A 22,003-nucleotide genomic window follows, 5' to 3' on the forward strand; every position below is an offset into this window, starting at 1 on the left:
TGCTGTGTAGGAGATAGGAGGTAAATGATGCTGTACTATTTGCTAACATAAAAGTTAATGGACCCTATATTTATGTAAGATTTCTCGATGTCAAAACCACGATTTAATTCAGACCTTCACTTCCTCTTCATATCTGTTTATCTATTCCAGCCCCCAAAGAGATCACCTTCTCCATAGATGTCGGGAATGGCCCCACAGAAGCCACTGTGCAGTCTCCCACACCCCTGAATGACAACCAGTGGCACTATGTCCGAGCGGAGAGGAACCTCAAGCAAACCTCTCTCCAGGTGGACAGCCTCCCCAAGAAGGTCCTGGAGGCACCTGCTGAGGGGCACTTCCGCTTGCAGCTCAACAGCCAATTATTTGTAGGTAGGGACCATTTAAGGATTTCTGTAGCTGTGTACAATATTTTTATGTCCATACCTTGGTAATGCTATTCTTTCACCATTGAACTTTCATGTGGTGGTCTAATTCTGTTTTCTCTTCTTCCACTCCTGCATAGGCAACATAAAGTAAACCCAAACTCCTGCCTTTTATACTCAAAGCACTAAACATAGTTTAGCCATACTATACTAGGTGGTATTTCTAGGGTCTAAGATTGCTTGAAACATATTTATTGCCGAAGAATTGGTAGTATTTCTTCTTGTGCAGCACTGGCTGTGTAATTTGCTGTAGGAAATGTGATATCTCTTTTTAGATGCAATGTAAAAAGCACAAATTTGTCATATAAGTTTCTAGGGCAAAGCCTGATGGTCTTAAAGTCTGTTCCTTCAAGCATGCCTGCCAAAACCCTTATTTGGCCATAGAGTGTATGTGTGAGAGAACTATGAACACAGTCAAAGCAAATACAGTTATTTTAACTGAAGGTGATCTCTCAAAGGAAAAAAAAAAAGAAAAGAAAAAGAAATCTCTGTTTGCATAGTTTGTTTCCCTATCTCCCTTGCAAATGAAACCTAGATTGAGACCAGCTTGTATTTGATAATATAATCAGGGATTACAAATGGACTTCTCCCTTTCCTATACTCAAACACTGTCTTTCTGAGTAATCCGCTCAGTGATGGAGTGGGTTGTAACCTGCTTCTTATTCAGGGCCACTGAGGTAACAACTGATTCTTTCCTTAAAATGCATTCTCTTACTTACCTGAAATGCTATAGCAAACCTCGATCTGTCATTTAATTTTAATAAAGTTTACCCGTGTATCCACACCCTTTGATTTAAGAAGATTTTGGCGTATTTATTTGAGCTTTTTATAGTGTATGTGTGCACTAATTACTGGGCTCTGAATGTAAGCAGTGAATAGATACAGCTGCATCAATGCCCAGGAGTCCTTCCCACATAGCTGTTGATTTATACCTAAAATGATCTCTGATAGACTCAGCTGGAGAAAGGTTCACTGAAGAACTCACAGAAGGGAGGCTTAAGACTGTCACAGTGTAAGGTTTTTGTTTTCTGGTATGAAGCGTACTGCTAATCGCTTGTTTCTCAAATGCTAAGATAATCCTAAGAACATGTTCTGCGGGAGGCCAGGCCTGAAAGCAGTACAGTTGGGCTGCTAAACACCTTAGAAACATCAGAGAAATCTAGCCAAGGTACTGTTTCCAGTTAGAAAACTTAGAGAATTTAATGACTGGATAGGCTTTTGCAAATTTTTGGTTGTGTCTTTTTAAAGGAGTAAAAGTGAAGGATTTATCATGTCATCTATCAGATATGTCATAGATTGTGTGCTTACCATCTCACAACTGAAAAGCAGTATCTGCCGATAAGCTTGCTTCTCTGCCTCAGCAAAATAAACAGGTTACCTGAATGAACTTCATGGTGGTTTTAAAGTGACATAATTGATGAATTGCATCATGGAAATCCATGGTAGTTAAGGACCTCAACAGAGAAATGTGCCAACAAGAACCCTTGTCAGCAAAGACAAATGCAAAGCCCTGCACCTGGGGCAGAATAGCATCATGCATCCGCACAAGCTGGGGATGGAGTGGATGCGTAGCAGCTGTGCAGAAAAGGTCCCCTTAATCTTGGTGGAGAAGTGAATCTGTACCTCATCTGAATGTAGCCATGCTTTGAGGAACAGGTTGGACCAGTTGACCTCCAGCAGTGACTTCCAACCTAAATTGTTCTCTGATTGTACTTAATATTTACAGTAAACTCTAGGACATCGTTACTTTATCTCAGCCAAGAGGTGAAAAATTCTCACTCTGTAGTAAATAGATTGCATTCAGTTGTCCATCCACACTTTTACTGAACCCTGAACAAAAGGGACAGAAAACCTAATGGTTTTAGGAGTGCTGTTTCAGCCCTTAGCTCTACCATATTGAAGGCCAAAGCTGTACGTGACTTCCTGAGTTTTCCTAAGAGCAGTCAGAAGAGATGGAAACCTGGGCAGCCTCCTGATTCTGACACTGTTTGTCCCTGGGTGCTCCAGGGAAAGGTGGCAGAAGTCCAGCAATACACAGATGTGGCATAATTTGTTTCTACTGAAGGTCTCATTCCAATCTCTAATAGGAAGCAACTGATTTAATACCTCAGCCATGCAAAGAGAATTTTATCCCATCTGAAAAATAAATGCATAAACAACATTGTAAAAAGGAAAGAAGCAGCAGCACATAATATTACTCCCTACTCCCCCTATAATCCACAACATTTGTTTCTGCAGCATTCTGCATACTGGCAGTGGTTAAGGGGTTTCCACAATTAGTATGCACATTCTTAATTAATAACTGACGTGATTTGCTATTTTTAAAATGTTCCACATATTTTTTGATTGAATCTCCCTATTTCATTCCATTTAAACATGGAACTTTCCACACTGGAGGTAGCTAGTCATTAAGATATAACCTTTTTTTTTCTTGATTCTTCTCCAGAATCAATTCAAATATTTTGTAAGTCTCATAAATAAGGCTCAATGTCAAAATTTAATTTAGTTTATTTATCTTCTGGAAGGATTTATTGATCCTTTGGGATGAAGGAACTATATTAGAATCATGTAGCATTATGATGATGATCGAATGGAGATCCACTGTAGCTTTCAAACTACGATTATTTTCCTCTTGCTTCAGAGACGTCAACCTATATGCAGTATATGTGAGGTGGGTTTGCATCTTTTCCTTTTAGGGAGTTGTATACAGTAGATCACACAAATAAAATAAATTTGGACATTTGTAAAATTTGACTACAGGGGCAGTTGGCATATAACATAATTTTAAAGTTCTGTTAATTTGGACCAATTAATTCCTTCTCAACTGTTTCTGCCTGTTTTGTGAATGCGTTATTTACTTCTGTTTTGGCCAGGTTTTTCCTTCTTAACCCCAAACCCAGATATATTTGGGACTGTATATAATAGAAGAATGTAGCTCTTGGGGTTTTTTCTGTTAGTTTGTTGGTTTCTTTTTTAAGTTGGCCCATCAAACAGACTTTTTACTTGCCATGATTTATAGTACAGAAAGTTTAACAGAAGCCTTCTCCAGCCATGTTAACAAAACAGTTGGTTGTAGGCAGTCGTGGAGCTGTGCTTCATTTACTTCTGATCCAGCGATACTAAGACGCTGTGAGGAAGTTAATCAGCCTTTAAATACTTTGTAAGGAGGGGAGTTAAGAAGGCCTGACTTCCCTTGGAAGTTTATCTTCAGATTGACTGACTTAGGCATTTTAGGAGATTTAGGCTTTTACTGAAGATTTTCCAATGACTAAGCACAGTGAAGGATTTCTCTTTTATGTGTGTAGGTTCTTTTATGGCCAGAGCATGGTAAGAGGTGAATGCACACTTCTGTCTTCCTGAGTGGAGACATTGATGCTGTTTCTCTCTTATTTACCCTGCTTCCAGTTTTCTTGAAATATGGGATAACATAATATTCTCTCTTTTAAATTTGGCTAGGAATTAAAAAAGTCTGGATTCAGAGATAAAAATGTACCACATGTGTGAGCAAATATTCTCTTCCATAAGAAACCAAACCAAAAAAACCCAAATCACAACTGTCTAGTCCTTTTGTATGGAGAAAACACTGATTGTGAACTAATGCAAAGCTGTGTCCTGAAGACTGAAAAATGTGAACTTGAGTTGTCTCAGAGGGATACTAACATAATGACAGATATAATGACTGTGAGTTCAGTGTTGGGATGTCATGGTTGCTTATTCCAGCAGAGAAATCCAGATGTTCAGAGACTATAGCAGAACCTGGGAGTCTCACCATGACTTACATTGTCCTTATGCTAATTTTGAGTTGTGCGTGTTCTTGAACTTAAGCCTGCCTGGGTCATTGCTAGGGTAAAAATCAATTTTCAACTTGCTCTATGTACTTAGGTGTAACCATGGGTGTGCTTAATGTTCTTAAACTGCATTTCTGTGGAGTATCTCTGAACGTTAGGCATGTCTTACCGGGCTTGAACTCACATTACGTTACTTGGATTAACAGTACTATCTGCGAGAAAGCTTCTTCACTCACTTCTGGCCTTGATAAGCATAAAGTAGCTGTAATTCATTATCTGCACTCTAATTCACACAGAAATACTTCTATTTTGGAGCTGATACAACATCGCAGATAGAGAAGTTAGCACTAGTTTTACGTATCCTGGAAAGATGCATTCATGTAGTGATTTGTTTACCCCAAAGTCTCTTTTATACATCGATATTGTATAAAAGGAATTGATAGAGCTGAGAATCAGATCTTTCTTCCCGTGTGGTCATACTATTCATTGTGTTCACAGAAATGCTGGACTTCGGGTATCATTTCGTTCCATACCACCTATTCTCCATTCAGTTCTGCCCTGCCACCTTTCATTGCCCTGTTTTGTGTTTGATTCAATGTTCTTGGCAGTTCTTGCATCTCACTGACATGTCGTCTGCCCTGCATGTCTGTCTTTGGGGGATGTTCCCCTTGGGGGAGCAGAACCTACATTTGCTCTGGCCAGCACGCCACATAGCATGTATAAGAAATTGTCATTGCCTGATGTTCCCAGGATTCCACTTCAGTGATGATGTCTTACACGTGCTGTTCAAAATAAACCATAGAAAATGCCTACCTTCTTGTTGGATCTGCCTGGAGATAAAACCAAAAGGAGGGATGTCAAAATGGAGGTGTTCAAATCTAATCCCTCTCCTTTTATCTCCTCAACAGTAGCAACACAATGTGACAAGATTCAAATTTCCAATTCTTGTTTTATTCCATCACTTCCTATAAATATCTGAGTGTATCCAATTATGGTTTCTATCTGTTATGGAGAAACAGTTCTTCATAGTCAGTAAGAGACAAAAGTGTAGATTAAATAATGTTTGTATGATTAGCTGTTGTGTTGAATGTGTAATTGACTCACAAGGCACTTATGTATTTGCTTATGTAGTACCAGAAAGAGTTTTTCTACAGCTACTCCTGTTGCAATAACTTAGAATAAAGACAGAAAGTCTGCTTAAGGCTGACATTGGCACACATGGAGTACGTGGCAGGCTTCTGAGATAGCTTTCTGTGTGTACAAAGTGGAAGAGAAAAATAACTTTTCGTTGCCAGTACACTCAAAATCAAACAAGCTTGGATTTTAAAGCAGCCTAAAGGAGTTAGAAAGCCATTTCTCAGTTTCTTTTAATGGGTCTTGGGTATCTAAGTGCTTTAGACTGCTTTATAATCCTCAGTCACAGCATGGATATCCTTGCACCTGGCTATGTTTCTTCTGTTAATTAAAAAAAATTATAGTAGAAGGAGCAAACCCCAAACAAATGTACAGGCTAGATAATATCAACTGCACCAAACCGCCCAGTGACAGGCCAATTTGGCACATTACTTGCTCTGATGGGACAGGCAAAAATCATTCCTTTCAATGGACAGTCGCTTTCAGCATTGAAAATGAGTGGCATCCTTTTGGATAGTGCAGGTGTCTCCTGGTAAATCCCTGTGGTCCTGGAGGAGGTGTGTCATCATGTCCTCTCATGGTGTAGTCTGAGATGAAACTCTGTCTTATCTAGTGGAGAAGGCATGACCATTACACTCCAGTATGGAGAGGGGAGGGGAAAGACAGTCCTTGCAGACCTCTGAGAACAGGATTTGCACTCAGACTGGTAGTATCAGAGAAGCAAAATACAAATCCCAAGAAGTTAATTTGATGCATAAAGCCTTGATGAGAAGTTTTTGTGCTATCCATTTGGTATGTTAAAGAGACTAGCAAAGTTAAGTGCTTGGGTTCCTGGTTTTGTCTTGGGAGCAAGGGAGAAAGGAATTTTTGGGTGAATCTCTGTTGTAGACAGTCCAAATGCAACATACCCCAGAGAGAGTCAACATCTGAGAAACTTTCCTGGGAGACAGAGAAAATGAAGGAGAGAAAAAGAAGGGGCATACTTTGTTTACTGTTGTTGTTTTTAAAGGAATCTGTAGACACTTTGGGATATTTTGGAGGCTAGGAGGAGGAATTAATGCTTAATTCCTTGTGTAACCTGACTGCTTTGTACAACTTTCAGTTTGAGACTAACAAGTGTGACTTGGATGTCTTCTGAGGAATATCATAGCAAGTTCTCCTACTCCTGAGTAATAATAATTATGATTCTTAGACTCCCAGGCCCTTTCCTTTTCTTTGTATCAGTTACATAAAGCAAGAATGCCCCTAATACTTATTCACATTGCTTCAGCCTCCCTAATCCAGTCCTTACCAACAAAAAGTCCTTTGCTTTTTAAAGCAAATCCTCAATTCATTGACAGAATGTTAACTATTTAGCCAATTGTGTCACCAAGCTACACTATAAGTGCTCAGCTGTGAGCTTTTTGCCCCTTCTCTCAAACTCTCTCTTCCTTGCCCCAAGGCTTCTCAGTAAAATTCAACTGCATAAATATCTTGCTGAAAACAGCATGGCTTATTTGACTGTCACCTCCACTCAGCAAAGAACACCCTTAACCTTGGTGTTTATGGTCCTGAGGCTTATCCTAAAATCTGTTTTTCTGAAGAAAACATTTAGGTCGCATCCATGAAATTGTCCAGTCCAACAGGCCTATTAGAGTAGGAACAATCTGCAAAGCCTAATTTGGGGAAGAGTGAGTTTGTTTGTTTTCAGTTTTTCTGTGCTTCGCAGGAATGTATTTGAAGATTAGGTCTAGTCGATTGAAGAAAACTGCCCAAATAATAAACAGATTTGCTTAATCAATACTGTGTGGATCTAGGATCATATAGATGGTCTCTGTTAAGCTCTATACTCTTCAGACATTAGAAGAGGAGAAGAATGAGAAACTTACTTTACATGGCTTTCCAAAGTGCTTTAGAGAGCAGTAAGAATATGGGTAATGCAATAAACATGACATCTGTGGAATAATTAGCAATAGTTTGGACTCATTCTTTAAATTTTACAGCTGGGATTTGTATGTGTGCAGAGAGAAGAGGCAAGGAAACTGTAATTTATCCTTGTAATACTTGTGGTTACCTCCCATGCAAAAGAAAGCAGAGTAACCAGTAACCAGTAAAGGAGAAATCACATTTCTACTTATTTGGATGTTACTGAAAATTTCATATGGTATGTTTGGTTTTGAAGCAAAATCTCCCAAGAAAAGGATTGTGTGTGCACAGTGCAGCAAATCTAGAAGGTCCGATTCTTGTGCTCAGAGGGCTTTTAAAATAAGTGAGCTAACATTTGGTCACCTGAAAAGAATAGCTGGCTAAAGAGGAATTTGAAAATACTTGTTTCTCTGAGAAAGGCATCATAAAATTAGCATGAAATAAACCTGTCTCATGCATACTATCTGTAGTTCACTTCTTCTAATTCAAACCCAGTATTTCTGCTATTAGTGTACCAGAAAGAAAAATATTCTAAAATGGTATAGCAGAACAATAGGGTTTTGGTGAGATTGCTTTTCAGACCCCTGCTTCATTCCTATAGTTTGCAGAAGTCTTGCTTTAATTAAACAATTTATGAAAAAACAGATGCTCTTCTGCAAGGACTTATCAAAAGATGTAATCTCTTATCTCACGCACTTTGATATAGAACCAACTTCTACAGAAGAATAATTTGGAAAGATAACTTCTATCATACTACTTTTGCAGGAGAATCACCAATAAAGCTAGCATTTCAGACCCTACAAATGCTAGTAACTCCTGAACCAGAATTGGATTTCTTAACAGCAATCAAAATTGCAGTATCTTCAAAAGCAAAACATTGGCAACTGCCAAACAAAGCCTACAATAAGAAAAATGGTGATATTTTCACAAAGTACTCTAACGATCATATTATCATTCTGAGAGACCACCTCTTATGGAAAAAGTGTCTTCATTGCAACACTGTTAGCAATTTCATTGGGCAGATAAGAAGCTAGGTAGCTTGTAGAAACTGAACTGCCCTCTTGCGTAGATCTGTATGGCTCTGGTCTTCAGGAAGAAATGCAGTTATGTTTAACAACTGTAATAAATAACACAACTGTGACCTGAACTCATGTTTCTTGCCTACAACAACCATTCACATGCAACATCAGGTTGGGCAGTCATGCATAAATTCTGACTCAAGTCATTTCCCTTCAGCCAGCAGGCCTGGTGCTGAACATGATTCATCCCTGCTATCTGGACTCATCAGCATGTGTAACTCACCTGCTGTTGGGATTAGGGTGTTATTTATACTCTGTACTATGGCAACAAATAGAAAAAAAAAAAATTTAGGTTTGGGTTTCTCGTGTATTAGGTGATATGCAGACATACAATAAAGAAGCTAATCTTTTTCCCAAATGAATTTGCAGTTTAAATGCCAGACAGGGCAGTAGATAAGGCAGGAAAGAGAAGAATGGCAACAAGAAAGTGTCACATACAGCTTTTTAGTCCTTTCATAAAGATAAATAGAGACTTTTAGTTTCCAGGGCTGTCCATCTGTCATCTTTTGCCACTGTATGCATTGATATATAATAGATAATATTTTTTAAAATTCATGGATTCATATTTGTACCTCTGGATTGGACTTCAGGGCTTTGATTACTGTGCAGACTCACCAATGAATGCATGTCCTTTTTTCTCTCTTTTTCAGGGGGAACAGCTTCCAGACAAAAGGGCTTTTTGGGATGCATTAGAGCTCTGCATTTAAATGGACAGAAACTTGACCTTGAAGAGAGAGCTAAAATGACACCTGGTGTTAAACCTGGATGTCCAGGACATTGCAGCAGTTATGGTAACCTGTGCCATAATGGAGGAAAATGTGTGGAGAAGTATAATGGTTACTCCTGTGATTGTACCAACTCAGCCTATGAAGGACCCTTCTGCAAGGAAGGTAGGCAGCGAGCTTTGATCCTAAGTCCATAGTGGTCTCTGAATTACAGCACAGTTTCACCCATGCCAGCTTGCTGTCCCCCATGTTACAAGAAGACATTCTAATAACAGCTGTCCCTTCAGCACTACTAAGTATTTATCTTAGGCAATCTATAACGGCTCCTTTTGTTGACTTCAGTGATGGCCTCAGAAATTAAAGTGGTCTTAGTTATACTGTTAAAGTTACCAACTATATCCCACTATGATTCTTGTATTCGATTGCCTATAACTTGGCCCAGACATTAACAAATAGGGATGAAATTTTTCATAACAGTTGTCTGCCCATGTCTGAATGTTTAGTTTGCTTGTTTTTAAACCTCATCCAGTTTTGTCCACCTTAACAAAACCTTGAGAGCTTTTCTTTACAGTTTTGGAGCAATGACAAAAAGAAGTAGTCTTTTTATGTTTTTTTGCATTCCTGTGACAACCCGTCCAAATGCTAAGAGGTTTTAAAAATAAGTGTGAAGCATTCAGGAGAAAACTGATTTGCATGGTTCAGTCTGTGGTGAATGTGTCCTCACTGAACCTTTCTGGTGGCCCGTAGGACATATTGACAACACCAGAAAAAGGAGCAGGTCAAATGAAGGACACCCAATTTAGATAGCATGCTTTTTGGGAGAGGAAGGAACTAGCAAAACTCCAGCTCAATAACAACAACGTGCAATGTGAGTGTTTTAATTTCCACAGCTGCCCCTCACCTCACCAACTCGACAGGTTTACTAAGTGGGCTGCATCATCTGCTGGTGTAAATCGGCTTAGCTGTACTGCAGTCCACAGAACTATGCTCACTTACATGAGCTGAGGGTTTGTCACCGATGCGTCGAGAGCTGTATCAAATAACCACATAGTGTCCTGTTAGGAGATGCTGCTGTAGAGGTGGAGCTGCTTTATTGGAGAAAGTACTTGCAGTCAGTATGTAGCTGAAGATATCACCATCCTGACTTTACTGTGCCTCACATTAGAAAAAACTGCTGTTATCGCATCTGTGTATTTCATGGCCAGACTATGTTGTGTTTATTGAAAACGCAAGTATGAGTTCTTGGTATCTGAGCATACACAGGTAGATATTTCTCTTCTTTTGAAGCTACCAAAGACAGCTTCCCTTATGGGTTGTCTTTGGGTCAGTGTGTTGCTTTAATAATGACTTCGTTTAAAAAGGACACTGGAAAAGACAAATATATTGCCTTTACTGTGGGGGGAAGACAGAGAATATTGCCTTACATGTCAGCTGTCAGAAGATGGTGAACCGAGCTTTTATTTGGCTGACAGACATTTTGGCCTCTTCCATCTTGTGGAGCTCTGGTTCCAGCACTAAAATAGTTGAATTTAGAGGCCTGACTCCATTCACTGTCCTTCTCTGTGCCAGACAAACAGACTGTAAGGAAGGACACACTGCTCGTCCAAATTAAGGAACGGTGATGTCAGCTGGGTCAGGGACATTTTGCAATGTTCTGCTTCTGAGGCAGTCAGCTCATGTCCATGCCTGTCTGGGAGGTCTGAAAATGCAGCAGCTGAAATTATTCCCTTGGTTTATATATGCTTTCAGAGGTTTCTGCATTATTTGAAGCCGGCACTTCCATTACCTATATTTTCCAAGAACCTTATCCTGTCACAAAAAATGCAAGCACCTCAAGCTCTGCCATTTATGCGGATGCTGTCATGTCCAAGGAAAACATTGCATTTAGCTTTCTTACGGCACATACTCCAAGCCTTCTGCTGTACATCAACAGCTACTTTCATGAATATTTGGCTGTGATTCTCTCCAAGAATGGTAAGTACTCTTGATTTGCTACCAAAGGGAGACCAGTGTAACTGTGTTAAGTTTTTTTGTGAGAATAGTATAGAATTCTGCACTTATTTAAGTTCATTTCTGTGTCTGCAACTTTATCAACTTCATGGTATTCAGTTCATGCAAATGGCCATCACTCTTGTTTATGTTCCTTTATTTGGCATTCAGTGCTACACTTGCCTATCCAGTCTTTGAATAATCATGTTGTTGGGGCTTCAAATGTGCTTTGACTTTCATTCGGCAAGACTGTACAATAGCAATTCCTTGCTATTTATTCCACACTGAGATCCATTAGGCCTCCAATATAAGGGAATGAGAAATACCATGAATGTACAAGAACACTTGGTGCAGAAATATATTATCATTTTATCTTTTGCATTCTATCTTGGCACATGTATTGCTCTTCACTGCATTGTTTTGATGGAATAAGGCCAGTATGTCTGAATATTAAAGCCAGAAATTTCAAAGTTTTCTAGGTTCACTGACCAAAACATGAGGTGTAAATCCATTTTCTATTAAAAGGCACATGGTGTGGGGACTTTTTGAAAACATACAAAGATTTTAGGGGCATAGGCCCTATGTCTTCTCAGTAAGACTCTGGCTCCTGAATCCTTGCAGTGCTTTCAGAAAACTCACTCCAGACAAACATCATCCTAGACAAATGGGGATGTTTGAATTATTCAAGAGTTATCAGGCACTGGAGCACTGGAAGTGATGAGTAAGCATATTGGTGAGTCACTAGCCTGTGGCAGAAAGTTAATGCTATGTGGTTGAATACGTGCATTTGACCAAATGACCCAGACCTCTCTGAAGCCTTGCAAATTCCAAAATAGCTAAGCTTTCAAGTACCGTCAAATGAAACTATAAGGAAGAAAAAAACGGTTTTATTCTCTATATGGGCTTTGCAGTAGATTATCTCCTGGTTATGTCATGTGGCTAGCATTCAGGCTGGAATGGGATGACTATCCAAATCCCTGGGAGGGGCAGCTGGGACTGTATCAGGCTGGACCCATCTCCCTTAAGCAACGTTGCAGCAGGGAGGTGGGACTACTGAGGAAACCCTCTCCCTTCTCCTGTCCAGTCCCAGATTTCTGTCTCTGATTTGCTCTCGGATGCAAGTGTTAATGATTTTCACATATATATGAATATACCAGTGCGTAGCTCTAGAGTGGCAGAGGTTAGCCCCTGCTGAGGTGAAACCTTGGAATCTGCTTCTCAGTTACGCTCAGGTCTCTTGATGCCACTCAGGCAATGGAAAATAGCCCTAAAGTGAATGAAAATGTAATATCTGTTTAAATCACCTTTACTGCTGCCAGAGTAGTGTAAAATGACCTTAGAATCATGAGTCAATTGACTTTTATTGATGAAATACAACCATAAGCAAGCTATAATTGTGAAGTTTTGGAAGGGAGGACTCTAATGGTGGTTGGGGAAGGGGTTGGGATCAGGGCATCGGGATCTCTTGTAGCAGCTTAGCATGAGCAGAGATAAGCCTTGCATTTTGGCAGCTGCACCATCTGCAGATCTCCGCTTTGGTTCAGATGGAGATGGGGACTCTCAGTACTTCTGGAAATTAGGTGGAGCAGCTCTCAGCACACTCAGACAATTTAAACAATGGTGCTTTTCTCAGATCTGTACCTCTATTTACTCACTTGTAAAATGAAGATAACAGTAGTTTAGAGCGTTGGTGAGATGTCTGGCTCCAAAACTCTGGACTTTAAAATGTAACACTGTATGCAAAGAATTATTAAGATAGCTATCTGACCTTCGTTAACTGCTGAAAGCCTCTTTCAGGGTTACTCTGTGCATGCTTCTGTGTCATTCTTTTGTGACAGTCATTTCAGTCATGTATATTCTCTGCCTTTTGTCCCAAATGTAATCATTTTTTAAATTTCATATCCTCTTATTTTTTAGTCTTGTTGGAATTGAAATTTTTCCAATGAAAATAATGTTCAGATATGTTACTTTTTCTTCCTCCAAGAGGTTTATGCTTGCCATAAAGTTACTGGAGTATGAATAATAGTGTCCTTTGTAGCATTAAAAGTGAGCGTGATTCCTTCTCTCTTATTGGCTCATTTTCAATGAATCTGGCTGAGTCTGACAGTGTATAGTAGGACCTAAGCAGGTCCCTGCTGGATAACTGATTGGTTAAATAAAGGTTAGGCTCCTGGTGAAATGGGAATGGACATTCTCCCTTATGAGGAGAGCAGTAATTTTCTTTGCCATAATCCCAAGACCCTTTCCACTTGTTAAAAAACTATTTTGGAACAGTCTATGTATACTTTAATACTTCACCTTTTGTAAGTATTTTTCAAGCTACTACTCGTGTATCCTGTTATTCCTCTTTTCTATTATCCACAAAGTAACTAGGCAAATTATTAGTTAATAAAAATGGCAATGAGAAGAATGTTTCTGGTAATTCAGACTTCCTGTGTTAAATATTTAACATAAAAGAAGTGAAAGTGTCTGCAAGGTTTATTCATAGTCAGACTATATTAAAAGGGGCTTACATGAAAGCGAACTTGTATGGGCAGCTGTGGTCTAATCCAGTCAGGTGTGAAATGTTTCCTGTAAAATCAATTGTTTTCGGTAGAATTAATAACTAATCACGTTTAACCCCAACACACTTTGCAGTGTCAGTCTGTAAAGAAGGTCGTATCATTAGAAGATACAGTACATATTGTTTGAGACACTAGAATTGTGGTAGTAAAATGATTCATTTAGAGTTACCCAACAGGCCAGTGTCAGGTCTGGGAAAGGAAATAAAACCTCCTCATGCCCACTCATGGCTTCACCCACCCAGATCAACGCTGCCCACACAGAAAGCCCTTCCAGTGCTTGGAGCCTTAGAGGGCAGGTGGTTCATGAAGGAGGTAAAGTTATGACAGATGTTGGGTACCACCATATGTCAATGTAGAAGCTACAATTCTAGACCTATACAGATGACCTGTTTTTATAAAATAAGAAGCTCAGTAGTGCCTAGCAGCTAATATTTCTAGAAACAGTTCCCACCATCTATATCACAAGGTTGTTCTTACCTCTGATCAATTGGCTCATCTCCTGGCAGCTTATGGGTAACTTTTCAAAAGTTGATGTTTTTAAAGATGACTTAGGGATTCTTTCCGCCATTAGTTAATAGTTACATTTCTAAATCATTCACGTGCCTTTGAAAATTGTATGCAATAACTTAGCATTGTCCTCTCCTCCCCGATCTTACATGTTGTACCCATGGATTTTAAAATTACACATATATATAGATGTGCATGTATTGTATATAGAAGGGTGTGTATATGCGTATATAGATGGGTATGTATGTAAAGCTCACATAGTCCCATTGATCCCACATCCAAAAGGTTAGCAGTACTGCAATAATTGGCAGTGCATTTTTAATATCAGTGCCCATTACTAAGCTACAGAAAATGGGTAAACATCTCTAATTAGCCTTTTCTGTGTGTCAGTCCACAGAAGTTATTCACATCATGGGAAGCTACTGCCAAGAAAAAAATAGGTTTTCTTTCCCAGGCTAGATTTTCAATGTACGTTTTTGCATTTACATGACTTCACCAAGTTACCAGTACCTTAGTATTATTGTCTTTGCCTTGATCCGTAAAGACAATAATTGATGGGGGAGAAAAAGGTTAAGAAAGAAACTGTTAGTGCTGCTTCTTTCTCCATTCTTCCTTTCCCCCTGCAAGTAATCAAATGTGATGTGAATATGATGAATTATATTGCCTAGAAAATGTTTTCCCAAGTCTTTGATTCTGTGTTGTTGGCTTTCTCCATGGAAACAATATGATTCCTAATCTAGAAAAACAGCAGATAGCCAGCATCAAAGAAAAGAGATAGAATCTCAAACTATCCTAGTGTGATTGAAAATTTATCTGTATTTATTATCTGAACTCATAAGAAACTAAACAATTTGAGTCCTTTTTTTTCTTTATTTCTATCCAGTACCTCTTGCCATCACAGTGAGCTCTGTTCTCAGTTTCTTTTGGAAAGCAATACTCTGAAATTGCATGGGAAAGACTAAAGACAAGGAGAAAGGCACAGTTAAAACAAAAGTACAAATGAAAACAGCTTGAGTTCTTCTTCTGTTAGGTCTCTGATACTCAGAATATAGTAGCAAGACCTAGATCAACTCCACTGCCCTGTCCTATAAGGTCTTGAAATCAGCTGATATTTCAAGTAAATAGGAAAAGAAACCAAAACCTGTAATAGAGATGAGCTGCATTAACACTCTGCAAAAAAGAAGCAAATGTCATTAGTGAGAAGCTACTGATTTTTTTCTTTCTGCTAAACTAGAAATCTACTGTAATCTCCTCCTGTCTCTAAGTCAGAAGCAGCCTTTCTCTTGAAGGCATGTGAATTCTCCGTACTGTTTTTGCCTTGCAAGTCTGTTGAGCTACATCTCCAACAACTTTTCTCAAGCAAAACCAAAGCTTTTGTCATTCAGTAGTAAAGAAAGGCAAAAAATCTAGTTCAGTCTTCAAGGCAAAGAATCTTTTGATTCTGTTCACGCTGTGCACTCTGGAGTTCAATGGGGCAAAGCTAAAATAATTAGGGAAAATAGGACTTACTGAAGCACTGGGGCTGGTTTTGGGTGTGATTTTGCTGGTTCTTTTGCTTTACCACCTTGTGGGTTTTAGTTTTGGGATATGGGTACCACAGGACATAACTAACTGCTGCAGAAGGACCCTCTGGGCTATGCTATTGCTAGTGCAATTGTCTTATCTTTTGAGAATACCTTCTGGCTTACAGACTTTCAATACCCATTGAACAACCTGCACAATTTATGTGACTGAAATGGAAAATGGTGCCAAGGTTCAGGTATAGTTATTTTTAACAGATCAGGAGCAGGAAAGTGAGTCGTGTTGGGAAGTGTGGGAGACGGCTTTCTTGAGGAAACTAGTTTTCAAGCAACTGTCTGTGAGTGACTGAGAACTGTTCCCAGTCTGGCTCTGGTTCACAGCCATTAAATGATTTCATATGGCAGATAGGACTATATATCTTCTAAATATAATTTCAAGCAATTGTTGTAGTTGGCCCTGAAATCTTATGTTATTTACTGAGTGAGAGGCCAGTGAGAGTTTGATCGGGAATGGTGAATGTAAAAGGAATTTTCCCCAGTTCCCTGTAAATGGGAGGCTGGCTGTGGCACCATGAGTAGAAAGGGTTGGGGTGGCAGGAGATCTCCCAGTCAATTTCTTTATGTAAACAGAGAAACTCTTGTGGTTAGAAACATCTCTGGTCCCTTGGATGATTCCCTGCTGTAAGCACGTTTCACAGAAAATAGAAATGCTGATTAGAGTTTTCGGTTCAAATCCAGCACTAAAAAGTCTTTGAGGGAAGAGGTGGACTTGGCACCTAAAACCATTTTTTTTGTTTGTTTTAGCATATGGCACTCTAAATCTCTAAGTGTGCAAAACTAACTTGAAAGGAGAAGCAGCCACAATATTCAGCCAAGGACTCTGGCAGATTTCTTTATCTGCTTTCCAAGAGGAGAGAACTGAAAGATCTGTCTCATTAGCTGAACTCATGGACATGTTTGTACTCATGAAGATCATTTTGCCGTACTGAAGGGTCAAGAGATGTTCTGGAGACCCACAAGGGAAAAACAAGGGAACTGTAATTGGATTACATTGAGCAGGAAAGGCTGAGCATGCAGTTAATAATTGATCTGTGGTCTGCATATATACAGACTGACTTTGAACTTACTGGTATCTGGCATAAAACCCCAGACCACTGGCTGCAGATAATCAGCTAGGAAGAAAACATACATTGCCATTTGCTTGGAGGAGGTGTTTATCTCTGAGAAGACTTAAGTTCCTAGCTCGCATTTTGCAGTTGAAAAGTCATTTTTATTGTTGGATTTCTGTGGAGCTGTCCTGAAAGGAGTGGGGAGGAAGGACAGAGGGTCATAAGCTCCTATGTTTAAATGGATGCTGCAGATACATATATGCTCTTCAATAATTCTGAAATCAGGGAATTTTCAGAACCCATTTTAACAAAACCTTTAGCTCTGAGGATTGAGAGTACTCATTTTTCAGTTATTCTCAAGTTGTGAATTATCTGTGTTGTGGACAGAGAGCTGTGTAGTGAGAGCTGTAGTCTAGCAGAACTGCTGGCTCAAGTGCTGCCTTGGAGCAGCGTAGCTGTTTCCACATAACATAGAGCACAAGCTAATAATACTTGGAAGAGCCAGCCTGGGTCCAAGCAAACCTCCTTCTCTGTCTTGCTTGTAGTATCCGTATTACCATCTTAATTTTTCCCCAACATATCAGTTATGCTGGTTGGATAATGAAAAAATGACTTTTTCCTTCCTGCCTGATGAAATTGGGTGTTTATGCCTTAGTCTTTACGAGTGAGACTGGCCTTCAGGAATCTCAGGTCGAGACCAGAGGAAAAGTCTGGAGCAAGGAAGATGTACGCTTTGTGGAAGAGGATCAGATTAGGGAATGCTTAAGCAAACTGGGCGTACATAAATCCATGGGCCCTGGTAGAATGCACCCACGAGTGCTGAGAGAGCTGGCAGATGCCGTTGCAAGGGCACTCAAGAGGCAATGGGCATAAACTGAAACACATGAGGTTTCATGTGAGCATCAGGAAACTTTTTTACTGTGAGGGTGACTGAGCACTGACGCATCTTGCCTAGAGAATTGTGGAGTCTCATCCTCGGAGATAGTCAAAAGCCATCTGGACGTGGCCCTGGGCAACCAGCTTTAAGTGTCCCTGCTTGGGGGGGGGGGAGGGGGTTTGGACAACATGACCTCCAGAGGTCCCTTCCAACCTAAACTGTTCTATGATTCTGTGAAAGATTGCAGAAGTATGCATTTGAAGGCAAAGCAGTGAAAGTATATGTGTATAAGCATGTATTTTGCTACAGAAAAGTCATCAAAATGCAAACATTATATGGTTCTTGTACTAGGATTGTTACTAAGTAAATGTTTCATCCTTCCTCTAATTTTCTCCATTAGATGACTTAAGAACACAAGTCAGTTCTTTGTATGCCAAAAGTTGTGGCTTGTTATGAAACTCAAATGTTTCCCTTGAGAGTTTGCTATAATCAGGAGAAAGTCACTGATTAAAGGATCCAACTTCTCCAGTCACAGAGGCTGGCATAACCTATGAAATAGGCAGTGCTTAGATGGACTTACTGGTCAGAGGAGCAGAACGTTTCCCAGAGATTCATGACCAGGCAGGCAGTGTCTATAGAGCTCAACACAAACAAGGATCATTAACCTCAGAAAGCCATTAATCCACAAAGTTCTGTGCTGTCTTTATTATGAGTTAAGAATGAAAAGGAGGTTTAGGAAGAGAGGCATATGATTCTCTATTTTTATTTAAAAGATTATTGCTCGCTATTCTGCTCCACAGACATCATGTAGTGCTGAAATTGATTGTTTCTTTTCTCTGTTCAAACCATCTTTTTCCATGTTCTCATTGCTGAACATTATGGTTATTTGTTAGGTCAGCAGGAAACAAGTCCTTGCTTGAACAGGTATCTGTACTGCCAAAACTGAAACAGGAATGGCTGAAAGATATTAGGAAAAGAATGGAAACTATGAGCAAGGGTCTTGGTAAGGGCAGGTTGCTATGAATTCCTCAGGGTATCACAACAGAGGATCTCAGTCTTTTTTGCCTGTGAGATGTTTGCACAGAGTTAGTGATGATGCATAATTTGCAAAGCCAGGTTGAACTTTTGGAATGAAATTCATAGGATGATAATTTTTATTTCATTTACTGGGTAAAGAATAAAAGCTCTTCCTGCCAGCCTTGCCACTACACTAGTCTTAAATGAAAAGTACAGTGTGAGATGAAAGACTGGCAAGATTCTTCTACATACAAAGGTGAGTAAACCATAGGGCCTACTGAATGTCTGACCATGAGAAGACTAATGGCATCCAGTGTGTGTTTAAAGACAGGAGAGATCTGAGCATCAGATCTAACAGTATCATACAGATAGCTTTTGTTAATGAAGAGTCTTAAAGTTACTTTTAAAGTTCCAAAGAATGTGTAGGAAAGGTATAGGTTAAAATTTACCAGAATAAATCTCACCATCAGAAAGCAGGTAATTTCAGGGAGATTTAACTGCATCTGATGCCCTCAGCTCTTTCCTTCATCTTTACATTCAGTCACCTTCAGGGAAAAAAGATAAGTAATGTAGCATCACTTTATAAAAGAAACAGCAACCAATTCCTTCACCAAAAAGAAGTATCTAGGAATGGAGAGATAATGAGAATGACTAACAGTATTTTTTAAAATTGTTGCTCACTCAGAGATTTCATGTCATTTTCCAAAGGATGTTAACATTCATCTATTTCACCAATGGATAAACTGTGACACAAAGAAGGAAGACGATTTGTCAGCAGTCATCAAGATCTAGTAGATCCCAAATTGTGGCAGTGCGCTCTCCATCGCCTCCAGGGTACATAAATACATCACTGTTTATGCTTACCCATGAGCTAAAGTGGAGGGACAGTGTTTAGTATTATCCCACATCCATGGGTTAGCCCTGTTCCCATTTTATGCCCAGCCACGCCAGCATGGACGTGGGCTGTTTTGTTTAGATGAGTGTTCCCCTTAATATCACTGGAATAAGCTCTGTGTTTAAGCCACTTAGTATGTGCATGATGAGCTCTATGACTGTGGTCCTCTGAGTCATCTTTTAGACTTGCAATATTTTCTAGCTTTAGAGCAAGAAGCATCTGCCAGTTCCTTTTTTAATTGCTGGTCAGCCTGTGTTAAGCCAACTGGCGGCTGGTGGGAATGAGAAGTCTACAAAGGTTAAACACATTTGTCAGTCACGTAAGGGAACTAGCTACATTTGTTGATGTTTAAGTGACATTCTCAATCTGGCTCCAGTTGCCTAGCAGGATTGCAAAGTGAACTGAGGTCATGGGCATCCAGATAGGCTCCTTTAGGGGCTTTTGGGGGTATGGTTTTTTTTTAAGTTTAAGAAATGCAATGTGAAAGTGTTTTTTTTTTTAAATATAGAATGGCCTGAATATGATCCTGAAGTCCTGAATATCTCAAGCATTGAGCAGGAGGCATTCAAATAAGCACCTATTTTTTTCACTACCATGAGAGATTACAAAAAATTGGGGGGTGGATTTTTTTTTTTAAACCCTATGAAACAGCATCATCTAAGCAAATGCAATAGCTGAGTAATCATATCAGCAAACATGTTCAACAGTTTTGGCTCTTTGTTTTCTCCATGCAAAACAAATAGCAAGAGTCACCTAAAAATGTGCAAGTACTTTCTTAGTTAAACACCCCTGGATGCTGAAGAGATGGCCCCTGTTCTTTTGAATCACCAGCAGCACTTCCACTGAAGAGTAAATTTACTGAGTAAATATCCCTGGGGAGAAGCTGCTAATTAAAGAGCAGGTTTCTTAGCCAGCTGCTTCTAACTGAGAAAATGGTGGTTCATTTTTAAATATCTAGGCTATGAAGGGGGACACTGTCATGCTGAAGCTGTGCAAGTTGCCAGAGAGATATTTTGTGGTAGAGATGACTGAAAACTGTCATACGCTGTTCTGCAATCAGGAATGAACAAACATTTCCATCTTACAAGCTGCAAATGGCTTTCTGGGCTAAATACTTTAATATTACTTTTTTATTTTTTTCATAACAGCAGTACCAATAGCCTCACTAATCTATTCCACCCTTTGTTTAATTGGTGCCTTCCTTAATTATTTTCTCTTTTAGCTATAGCTCAGGTGAGCGCTAAGGGTGGATGCGGTGGTGTAGTTAACATCGAACAGTCTGATGAGGGTGACTGCCGGTTTGAGACAGCTGCAAGAGGTTCTGTTGGTCATAAACTCCTTTGTGGGTGCCTCTGAGGCAATGGGATATGTAGGGGTAGTCCAAGGCCCTTTTCCTAATGCAGTGTTTCATTATTTTATACGTACACATTTCTCCTAAATCAGAGCTGTCAGCTGCCCTGATTTAAATGATTTTTCCTGATGTTATGTGGTGGTGGTGAAGTTGTACATTTTATGTGTGCCACCCACATGTGGTCCCTGAACTAACCTCAGCTTCTCCGAGCGGTGCAAGATGTCTTGCCAGCTGCTCCAGACAGTTTAAGTCATTAAAAAGTGCTATTGAAGTTGGCGGAGATGTTGGGTTCAATCTGGGCTCACTTAAAACCAGTTTCTGTAAATGAAGGTCCTGCAGAGAAGTCTCAGACTCCAAGGGCATGTCATTCCCTTCCTTGCTGTTTGGTTCTTCAAGACTAAATGACACAAGACCTGTGGTCTTGGTGACATGTATGACAAGAACCTTGCTTATGAATGATGGATCTATAGACCAAATTCCTAGTTCCCATTTTTTTGTTTTCTGCAGAGCTGCTTTAACCTTTTTTCCAAATATCTAGCACTGGGTGAGATCTTTCAAGCCAGGAAGACTTTTCCTGAGCTAGAACACCCTCTGAACATTTTCCCATGCTCCCTTTTCCAGCTGGTGATTTAAAAATTACTATTTGATTTTCAACACAAGCTTTGGCAGTCCAGAGTGAATGTAAAGTTAGCGGGCATAGGCCACAAAGCCACCAGATGTTTCTGATATTCCACTCAGGCACTGCTGTAGACACAAGCGAAAGAAAGATGACTCTCCTGTTGATATGTTCAATCAGAAAAGGTTTTGAACATAGAATATGTAACATCATGGCCAAGGTATTTCTTTACACGGTGCACTTTGGGAATACTTTTTTCTTCTTCAGGCTGAACACTTTGAAATCTCTAACTAGTTTAATGTCCTTATTACCACTAGACTTAAGAGCTGCTACTACATCCTTCTTGTCCTCAGCAAAAAGATAGAAGCAGTTTGAAGGCACCGTGTTATTTCTGTAGCTGCCTGGAGGTTGGTTACGCTGACACTGATCATTAGTGTACTGCTAGCAAGTACTAACCCTGGCCTCCATCACCACTGAAAGAGTGTCCTGGGAGTGTTTTTTTTCA

The 22,003-nt window shown here is 39.7% G+C and overlaps 1 protein-coding gene across 1 annotated transcript in view; it reads left to right on the top strand.

The window, feature by feature from the left end:
- Positions 1 to 22,003, top strand: part of CNTNAP5 (contactin associated protein family member 5) — a 293,622-nt gene that overhangs the window by 248,105 nt on the left and 23,514 nt on the right. Inside the window, exons 17-19 of the mRNA XM_072874139.1 lie at positions 151 to 369; positions 8,979 to 9,218; positions 10,803 to 11,027. Of these exons, the coding sequence (XP_072730240.1) occupies positions 151 to 369; positions 8,979 to 9,218; positions 10,803 to 11,027 (684 nt within the window). The remainder of the gene's footprint in view (positions 1 to 150; positions 370 to 8,978; positions 9,219 to 10,802; positions 11,028 to 22,003) is intronic.

Source organism: Ciconia boyciana, chromosome 10 (assembly GCF_034638445.1).
Source record: "Ciconia boyciana chromosome 10, ASM3463844v1, whole genome shotgun sequence".
In the NCBI taxonomy this organism is placed as follows: Eukaryota; Metazoa; Chordata; class Aves; order Ciconiiformes; family Ciconiidae; genus Ciconia; species Ciconia boyciana.